The sequence below is a fragment of the Boleophthalmus pectinirostris genome, unplaced genomic scaffold (assembly GCF_026225935.1).
Source record: "Boleophthalmus pectinirostris isolate CB_2022bp ecotype Guang Dong unplaced genomic scaffold, ASM2622593v1 HiC_scaffold_5, whole genome shotgun sequence".
NCBI classification, from domain to species: domain Eukaryota; kingdom Metazoa; phylum Chordata; class Actinopteri; order Gobiiformes; family Gobiidae; genus Boleophthalmus; species Boleophthalmus pectinirostris.
In genome coordinates, this window is record NW_026571404.1 from 36,259,907 (window position 1) to 36,270,880 (window position 10,974).

At 37.8% G+C, this 10,974-nt stretch overlaps 1 protein-coding gene across 2 annotated transcripts in view; it reads left to right on the top strand.

Moving 5' to 3' along the window:
* The window catches only part of tbc1d12a (TBC1 domain family, member 12a), a 51,607-nt gene extending 41,686 nt beyond the window's left edge, over positions 1 to 9,921 (top strand). For both annotated transcript variants that reach the window (XM_055162404.1, XM_055162405.1), the window contains exon 14: positions 1,780 to 9,921. In XM_055162404.1, the coding sequence (XP_055018379.1) occupies positions 1,780 to 1,851 (72 nt within the window). In that variant the 3' untranslated portion in view covers positions 1,852 to 9,921. The remainder of the gene's footprint in view (positions 1 to 1,779) is intronic.
* Positions 9,922 to 10,974: the final 1,053 nt, after the last annotated feature.

The following is a 10,974-nucleotide window of genomic DNA, read 5'->3' on the forward strand; positions in this document are numbered from 1 at the left end:
CGTCATTTACACCCAACCTATTCTCCAGCAGCAGTTGACTACAGATGTAATGTAGAGGTCATGGTGCAAAGGATCTTAGGTTGAAATGACTCTGAATCATCCCTTTAAATGTGGAATAAAAATAAAAATGACTTGAATTACAGTTTCATTTTGAGAAAAATCTTAGAAATGAGGGAACACAGGGCTGAGGGAACACAGAGCCGTGGGAACATAGGGCTGACCCCAGGAAAATAACCCATGAAAAGCTAAATATAGGTCAGATTGGCTTATATTATTGAGCTATGGCTTAGTATAGGGTGACCAAATGTCCGTTTTTCCCCAGACATGTCAGTTTTTTGCATCCTGTCCTGGACGTCCGGGTTTGTTTTTTTAAAAGTGATGTAAATGTCAGGGTTTTCATGATCTTTCATTGGGGCCATTAAATCGATCGTCTCTTGTAGCTCTCTGTGCATCAGAAGGAGCGAGCAGACACAAACATTCGGTCAGTCTGAAACATGACGAAGCACAAATACACATTTAACGATGACTTGGACAAGAAATTCTCCACTTTCCGTCCTGGTTGGGACAAGTGAGAGGCCATGTGCACAGGTTGCGAGGTGAGAGTAACTCAATGTCGAGACCCCACCCCCGGTAAGGTGTCCGGGTTTTCACAAATGGAAATATGGTCACCCTGACTTAGTAGAACTCTAAAATGCAACGAAATATAGTAAATTGTCCCCTGGTGAGGACTCCAGACTAGGGACGGGCATTCGATAAAAATTTCTTAATCGATCGTCGGGAGAATTAACGATCGATTATCGATTAATCATTAACATTTTTTATATTAAAATATCATCATTATTATTACTATCTGCACTACTAATCTGCATAAATAAATTCAACTTTACGACATATAAACCATAACCACTCTAGAGCCACATCAGCCTGTTTGACATTATAATGTATTTAATGCAGCTTTGTGCAACTCTCATAGAAACGAAACTTAAAACCGCATCACTAATTTGCATAAACTAAGGGAAGGGAAAAAAAAAAACTCTTGTGCGCTGATGCAGCACGACTTAGTGGAATACAGGTTAGTGTGACCATATTTGCGTTTGTCAAAACCAGGACACCGTACGGGGGGAGGGAGGTGGGGACTCGTCATCAACATTGCACTACTCTCACTTGGCAAAGCTTTTGAATGTTTTCGGGTGAGCTTTTTCCCACTGGACACAGAAACATATGTTCCTGCTTTGTACACTGTGCACATGGCCTCACACTTGTCCCAACCGCAACGGAAAGCGTGGAATTTCTTGCACAAGTCATCATTAAATACTCATTTGCGCTTTGGTACGTTGCAGACTGACCGACTGTTTGTGTCTCGCTCCTTCTGAGTGCAGAGAGACACATGTCCGGACCTCCGTTTGTCCCCGGACACGGACGTTTGGTCACCCTACACTACGCGCAGCAACCTACATTCGGTTTGTCAATTAAAATGAACGTAATCGATGAAATTCTTAATGATCAATTATCGATTAATCGACTAATCATGCCCATCCCTACTCCAGACCCCCGATACACATAATATCACACATTTGTAATATTAAATTCAAACACCTACAGAAATCACAGGTTGCAAAGTACAAACATTGCCAATGTTTTCACCCCTGAACCCGGTGTCCTCGTTTTTGATAACTCCACTCTGGTCCCCCTGTTAGCAATTAACACCCCATAAAAGTGTAATATCCTCGCTTTAAACAGAGACAACTCTAACTGAATCTTGTGTTTTGTGGTCTTTAGGTGTTCTCCGCGTTAATGAAAGACGGGGGTAAAGAGACGGACAGAAACAGCAGCCCGGCGCTCAGAAGCTAACAGCGGCTAACGTTCCAGAGAAGCTAACGCCGCTAACACTAACGCTAGCTCCGACGCCCCCTCTGACACGTGAACTGAAAGTGGGGCGTCCGGGCTCCGCAGCGGCAGGTGAGGCCTCCTGTCCAAAGCCCCGAGGAGCAGCTCCAAACGGCCGCGGGTTCTGTTGTGGTCGGAGAGCCACGGGCCGCCCTCACGCCGCGTCAGGGCAAACGAACCGCGCGGGACTCCATGTTGTAATGACCTGTATTTGACGTGTTTACATGCACTTGAGAACGGTTGAAAAAAATCTTTTAAAATTTTTGAAATATGTAATTATTTTTTCATTAGTTTTATTTTTTCATTAGTTTTATTTTAATTTTTTTTAAGCAATGTTAAATAGAGTCCAAGAGCACTAACAAATAAGCAGGGACTGAAATATGAACTGCTGAACTAACACAAGGAATCTCACAACCTAAAGCTACACTATGCAACTTTTCTGCTGATATTGCTTTGCCTTGAATATTCCACAGTACGACTTTAAAAGCAAATTAAATGACAGGTCTTTATTACAATTTTTTAAACAACACAGAGCTGCTCAATTATGGAAAAAATCATTATCACGATTATTTTGGTCAATATTGAAATCACGATTATTCAAACAATTCAGCATTTCTCTCTCTCAAAAAAAGCTTTCTTATTGATAATTTATGCAAAACTTTCAAATTGAAAATAAATATAGGCTACAAATATGAACTTTAGAGCTGTTTTGCGATGTATAAAAACATAAAATGAATAAAATATACTTTGAACATGAAATAAAAATAGAAAAACGTAACTTTATCCAAAATAAGTTATATATGCAGCTGTTATACAATCTTTATGTCTAAAAAAATAAAATTAAAATACTTATTTATATAAGAAATAAAATAAAATAAACTTTGTTTAGCTTTAAATCGTTTCAGCTTGATTATATGAGTTTGGCGATACACAAAATCGAAATTGTGATCAAAATTTGTTTAATTGCACAGCCTTACAACAACATGACATTCTTACTGTGAGTGGACTTGCCTCTCCACAGATCTGACTCGTAACTTCATCTGGCAATGTCAATTTAAGATGCATACGTTTAATACCATACTATGAAACATTCAAGGCAAGGCAATAACGTTCCCCTAGAGACGAGCGAAAAAGTTTGAAAAGTTACATAGTGCGGCTTTTGGGATTTTGCTTAACACAAACAAAAATATATGAGTTTAAATTTCTTTTTACTTAATTTCAAAATATAGTGTTGAGAAAAATACACAGACTTTTGTGACACCTAAAACGTTACAAGTTTGCCAAGTTTGATCTCTCTCGTTATAATCTCTGTGTAGTGTCTTGCCCAAGGACGCTACAACAATACAAACAAGAGAGAGCGAGATTTGAACCGCCAACCTCTTCAGGCCTCTAACTGTTCCACTCAAGTGCATGTAAATCTATTGAAATCAAAGCAGAGAGTGCGATCTGCCACAAAAACACATGAACTTCTATAGAAAAAAACCCTTTTGTACAAAGTAGTATTACAAATCCCATAATGAAGTACAACAAAACTGTGACTGCAGCTTGGAATCATTGAACAATAATAATTTTAACTCATTTAAATGCTCTTTTTAACACATTTCAAAATCATGCTGCTGGAATTACAGGAGAATTAGTTTATAACAACTTTTTCTGTCCTGGTTTGCAAACATTTGAACTGAATCTGGAATAGGGCTGGGTACCATTCAATATTTTAAAAGTTTCTGGTTTGCGGTAACATTTTATAACCTGCCATGGTTACAACAGAACATGAAGTCCAGCCCTGTGATGACAACAACGAAAAGCCAAGTTTTTAGGGGATAAGGACTTTGTTTGTGTATTTCCCATTTTTCTTTCCCAATCTAGACATGTTTTAAAGTTAGAAAATATGAAATAGTTATTCCAAAATGATCAAAAGCATGTTTAAAATAGAATAAAAGTCACAAGAATAATAACTACTGTATTTTCAAGACTATAAGTCGCTCCGGAGTATAAAAGTCGCACCAGCCAAAAAATGCTCAAAGAAGAAGAAAAAAACATATATAAGTCGCACTGGACTATAAGTTTGTAAAATCAGAGACCAAGAACACACATTTTATCTTGAAAGGCAAGTTACAGTAATAACAAAAGAACAGAGAACAACAGGCTGAACAGGCGTTAATATGTTAACAATATGAACAGTTATTCAGATAATTATAGCATAAACAATATAACATAAGTTTACCAAACTCACGATCTCATTCCAAATCACTAAATCCACTGAATTCTTCATCCTCGGTGTCACTTCTGCGTGACCTCCAGAAGTAAACCATAGATCTATGAGGTAAACGGAGCGCCGCTTCCTCTTCTGTGTCTGTCGTGAGACTCTGCATCTGTTCCAGTTAGAATTATTCCGGCCTGTCTGAATCCCAACAGGATGGTTTTGGTTGCCATTGAAGTCCAGGCTTTGTCCATCCATCCAGTCACTTCCAGGAAAGTTGCATGGTGCACCCGCCTGGTTACCGTGAAAGCTGTGTTCTCCATCCCTGCTTTCCACTAGTCCCTCACAAGTTTCTCGCTCACTCCAAACTTTCTCTCTGCTACTCTATTACCGTTTTTGGCTGAATATTTCAATATTTGCAGCAAGACAGTGGCTTTTTATACAGGAGACATGTGCAGTAGAGTGAAGTGACAGTGGTACAGGAGTAACAGGAGCAGCAGATACTCACACACAATCCTAGAGCCTCTCACGGCTGTCAGTGTGAACATTTTAATATATAAGTTGCATCGGAGTGTAAGTCACAAGAAACGCCTAAACCATGAAAAAAAGTGCGACTTATAGTCCGAAAAATATCGGTACATCTGACCTCTGTATTCAAACCGTATTCACAACAAACTCATGGCTCTATTAGCTGCCAATGTTACAATAGAACATGATGTCCAGCCCCTGAAGAAAATGACGAAAAGCAAAGTTTTTAGGGGATAAGAACTTTGTTTCTTTATTTTACTATCTTTCTTTCCCATTCTAGATTACTTAAAGTTATAAAATGGGAAATAGTTATCCCAAAATGATCAAAATCATGTTTAAAATGGAATTAAAGTCACAAGAATGCGTCATACATGTTCTTTAGAAATGATTTATTCATTACAAAGTCTTTGCTCATGCTTTATTAAGGCTTACCAAATAATTCAATAAGACAGTTTCTTCTTGGTAAATTATAACCTACAATCTAAAGATACACTCTGTAACTTTTTTGGTGGAGTGTCCGTGTTATTGTTTTTTTTCTAGAATGTTCCTCAGTATGGCATTAAGCATGTTTATTCTAATTAGAGTAGTTTTTATTGCTTAAGAATACGCTGGAAAACATACCTGCTTACTTTGAGCAGAGTCGCCTCTCCGCAGATCTGACCTGTACCTTCACGCAGATAGATAAGTTTAATGCATTTAATCTCCATGGATACAATGAGATGGCATAGGCTCCACCGGAAAAGTTACACAATGCAGCTTTAAATGCATTAGTTTGTGTAACGTAATGGACGCTTATGTTGTGATATCCAAAATTACTCGCAATACTTTCAAAACTGCAGTAGTATTGTAAATATTTTCCACAGTATTTTGAATGGTACCCAGTCTCACTCTGACAGAACGCAATTTCAAAACATCAGTATTTTTGTAGTCCAATTTCCAGAGCACTTTATGGGCAGAAAACAGAGGAGCATGACTTTTACTACTTTTAGAATTAAAAAAAACATAGTAGTTTCTCTATTATAAGGCAATGCATTATGGTTATTTATATTATTAACAATTTAATCAAACTTTAACCTCTTTTTACGACGTACAACTTTCAATGCAACCACCAGAGGGCAGTCTTGTTTTACCTTTGGCAAAGAAATGGTCTCTCATTTCAACTTTACTTTTTGCTTTCTACAATTTTATGGTAATAGAGCTGCTGATTCACTTTACATTGATTCATTCCATAAGTTTTAAAGAGGGGGTGTTACACAAACTCAGCTTTTCTGGAGCTTTCTGCCATGTTATAATGTTTTCCCTCATCAAAAACACGCCTGAAGAGGTTTTAGATGTCATCCATGCATGTTTAAGTAATCTAGCGATCTCTCCCAGGCCTTATTCAAACACTCCGTTCAGTTAGTTGTAAGATTCTGTACAAGGCTCCGCCCACAAGCCTACCTCACCCATGCTCCCACACGACATTTCTCCATAAATATACAAAATCATGATACAAACAGTACACAACTTGACAAACCGCTGATTGTGTTGTGATAGTGCTCTGAAAGGGGAGTGACTTAGCGCGGGGAGCCTCAGAGCATCAAAAACGAAGATGAAATTTCTAAAACAAATACGTGATTTGGGTGAATATAGCATTTCCAAATCAATAAAAGGTAGCATGATGACCTAAATAAGTTATGCGTTCGCAGTTAATAAGTTAATACCCCACAGAAGTGTAATACCCCGTCTTTAAACCGCGTCGTTGCTTAATTTGTGGCAAAATTCAACACAGTTTTATCTGTTGCAATGTTTATATTAGATTTTAGGTTTTATTTTTGATTCATTAACTACTAGTCCAGAAAAACGCAAACTCCACACACTTTGTTCACCAGGACAAGTGTGATATATTTTCTGCAGCATTCCACATTTATTTACTGTTAAAGGTCCTATATTACACCAAACTGATTCTTGTGAGCTTTAAGACATGAGAGAATGTTGTTACCTCCTTAAAAACACACCTGGAGTTGGGTTTTGTTTCATTCACACATGTTTGAGTAATGCTTGGTTGTGCTCTTGTGATGCAGGAAATTGTAGTTTTCAAGTTAACTCCTATTTTATGCCTAATTTTGAACAGAGTGACTCTTAAATACACTACAATAACCTACAATTGTTTAGTTGCGATTGTAGAAAGATTACAGAAAGTCTACATCTGGTGCACCAAGGAGTAAATCAGTTTCAACAAGAATCAAACTATAGATGTCACTTAAAAGTGTGACAGTTCCAGGACTGAAATGATCCAAATGATTCTAGTGAAGGTGTATAAAGTTTAGAAACACAGTGGAGCTTGAACAGAGTGTTTTCTGTTTGAGAGAAGAACTCAGTCTAAATGTGCAGGGTTTGTGTGTTAAACATGTGTGAATGAAACAAAACACAACTCCAGGTCTGTTTGTGATGAGCAAACAACATTAGAATTTAGATTTTTAAAAAAGAATAATATAGGCCCTTTAATGACAAATTACTGAAAATCAAGACAAAACACTAACTTTTTTTTTTTTTTAACTTTTTACTTTAATCTCAACATTTCATTGCAACCTGAAAATGAGTTAAGTATTTTAAGGTCACTACTTAAAGGTTCATTGTGTAACTTTTCTGGTGGAGAATTTGTCTGCGTGTCTCCATGGAGATGTTTTTGCTTTGCCTAGAATGTTCCACACTATGACTTTAAACCTATCTACCTTGCATTTGTTTAATTACAGGTGTTTTATTGCGCAAAAAACAGACATTCTTACCATGAATGGACTCCCTTCTTCACAGATCTGACTTTAACTTGGCCTAGTGGCATCGCCTGTTTGTCACCATGGAAACAAGTTTAATAAAGCAGCCAAAAATGTAAGTAAGAGTAGTTTCAATATAATATTGCTCAAGCAGAAGTACGTAAGTAGTGGTCCAAGAAATTACTCAAAATTTTAGTAAAAAGTATTTGGGAAAAGTTCTACTCAATTGTAGACTCTCAAGATTAAGTTAAAGTAAAAAAAAGTACTATTTCTTCGTAAAGTTACACAAGTAAATGTAACTGAGTACCATCCACGTCTGTATTCTGTGAAACATTCCAGGCAAAGCAATACCATCGCCATAGAAACAAGACCATCCACAAGAAAAGTTACATAGTGCAGCTATAAAACAAGTCCTTTACTCTACAAGAATAATCTCCTTAACCTAATTTGAACTTTTATTATTTCATTATAACAAAGTGCCAAACTCCGCGTTAAGGGCAAACTACTCCGCACACGCCAACACTAGCAACATCTGCACAAACGATTCTCACAAACAAAAGTGCTGCTGATACAGACACGCAAACGATTCTGGAGATTTCAATTTCAGGACTGAATTATTATTATTATTATTAAAGATCCTATATTACGCAAAATGGACTAATGTGAGGTTACCTCCTCAAAAACAGACCTGGAGTTGTGTTTTGTTTCATTCACATGTTTGAGTAGCTCTTTATTTTTTGTCTCCAGTGTACATCTCCAAACTCTAAATGCTCCGCTCCACCTTGTGATGTTATGAAATGATAAAACACAACTCCAGATCAGAAAAGAGCGTAATATGGGCCCTTTAAACCTACTAGAAGCTCTCAATTAGTGCAAAAACCTACAAGGGCCTACTTTTACCATCTTAAATGATCCTTTTATATTATGCACAAATTAAAGCTGTTTTTTATTTGCATTTTAACAACGTGTTTGTGAAATTTCATACCAAAAAAACTACTCTCTTTCAAAGTGCCATGACATTTGAAGTATTTACAGAGGTTTTTACCCGTTGTTGTACTCGCATTGTAAAGCATCGAACACTTATTTGTGTCATGACGGCGTAAACGGCTTTCTACAAGATTTGAAAATTGTAAACGAAATATGTGAATTCTGTTTATGTGAAATGTCTCCTGCAGTATTAACCCAGCCCTTCTGTTGGACCAGTATTTTAGTGCTCTGCTTCTCTGAACTGCAGAGGTGGGTAGAGGAACCAAAAACGTACTCGAGTAAAAGTAAAGTCAATTCAAATAATGTTACTGGTAAACATAAATAAAGACTTTGGATAGGACTAAATAAATAATATAAATCATCATAATATAAATAAATAATATTGGATAAGACTAAATAAATGAACACTATCGGATAGGCCAATAAGGATTTTTTTTTTTTTGAACCAATAGCCAATATTTGCCAGTACCTTTTAAAATTCATAGCGAGGCCCACAAATATGTCTTAAGTGCAATGATCACTTATTGACTCTATGTAAAATAATTTAATACTTGTTACATATTTCTGTACATACAACTCTAAAACACTCTTCTATTTTTACTCCTGGGTCTGTTCAAACAGGGCACTCAGAGAATGGGACAAAAACAACTGGTACTGAATACCAATAATCAGCTGATACCAATATCGACCAATCAGAATCAATAACAGCCGATATTGGAGCCAAAGTATTGCCCATTTTTAAACTTGATTCATGATGAACAAATAGTTTATTAAGAGTGATTCAGGCTTAGTGATACTTCAGTAAGCCCCAAACCCCTTCATTAAGTAGTTACTAAGTCATTATGAATTAAAGCCACACTATGTAACTTCAGATTGTGTTGCCTGCGTCTTTACTGTGAGCAGGACTGTATCTCCACAAACCAAATCCATGTTGTTCCTTTGGCTCTAATATTCCACAGTATGGCATTAAACATGTCGTCTCCAATTAAGACCAATTAATTCATACTTAATTCATGTGTAATTATTATAAAGTGATACCTGTATTACTCAAAAAAAAGTATAAGAAATAGTTCATGTAAGAGTAAAGTATTTGGTAAACTACTACACAGGTTGTAACATCTGATTTATAATTTGAACTGAATGCACTTGAGTAATGAGTACTGTTACACTGTACTAATATAACTTAAGTAAAAGTATAAGTATGAAAACAAATCAGAGAAATACAATTGTATTTGAAAAGTTACTTGAGTAAATGTGACTGAGTACTGCCCACCTCTGTAGGTAAGTGATGCTACATATACATCCGAATGTCTCTATCACTCCTTAAGTGCAATACCTGCTCTGTACTACCCCCGGCCTGTTACCCACAATGCTTTGCTCACTCCAGAATGTGGCCGGCCTCAGTAGGATCCTGTATAATGTACATGGCTCTAGCTTCTCTTCTGTTTATGTCATTGTACAGCTCTTTCATAATGCCTTACAGGTGAATGTATATAGTGTAAAGATTTTGTTTCATATAATGGCCACTAGTTAAATGTGTAAATAAATCTCTTGACAAATGAAGAATTGTGTTGTGTACTGAAGGTCAAGCAGCAGACCCTAAAAGAGCTGAGGAGATCTGACGAGATCAGTTTTTAACCAGCAGGTACGGTCACTGACAGATCACTTGGGCAACCACAAGAATACATCTAATTTGTTCCTGGCTCTCACAGCTCCTTAGGCCCGTCATTTGTGATGTTTTTTGTATATATCTCAGTATATATAGTATGTAAAAGCAGAGCGGAGCCGTGAGGTGCCCCACCTGTGGCTCCTCACTGCAGTGTTCCCATTAGGTCAGTGATGCCAGAGGCCGGAGCTCTTTAGCTCACAAACAGAGGACAGTCGCTCCATTCTGTAAAGGCATATTCAGATAACAGGGGCACCAATCAGGTCAGTACGTGCCTTTTGTGGGAGATTAATGAGATTTTTAATAAAACAAAAAAATGCTGTTCTTATTGTCATGAGCTAATGAGTGTGTGGTGGCTCAGGGCCATGTGGTGGGAAAGTCCTGCAGCAGCGCCCCCTCTGCGCACCTGCATGTGCCCCCCCCCCTCCCCCCTCCTCTGTTTGTGTTCAGAGCCATGAAACAAACGGGGCTTTAATTACCATAAAGTAGAATCTCTCTCGCGCTCTGACACAAAGCGCCGCAGCATAGAGCTCATTGAGATGATCAACAGGGACACTGGTCAATTGGGTCATTGATTTGGATTGTTTGACAGAGCGGGAGCCAAGGCCGCAGGAGCAAGCAAAGTTCAAAAATCCCCCTCAGTTGAATTGAGAAGTTTGTCACAGAATCTGTTGGAAGGGGCTGTCAGGAGCGATTAGAGGCCATGAAAGGCCCTGCACCAAACACTGCCTGTTCCAGCGCTGCACATTTAATGACTATTTGCATGGCTTTGTTCCTGACCCTTCAGCAGGCATGATCTGATTACAAGGGTGAACAGTTAGCACCAGGAATGAGCTCGCACACACAAGTTCAACAACACACACATGCATAAACTCCTGGTCCTGAAGAGCTGCTCAAACATGTGTTTGCACACAGACTATGATAAGAAAGAAGAGCCACGGCTGAACAGGTGC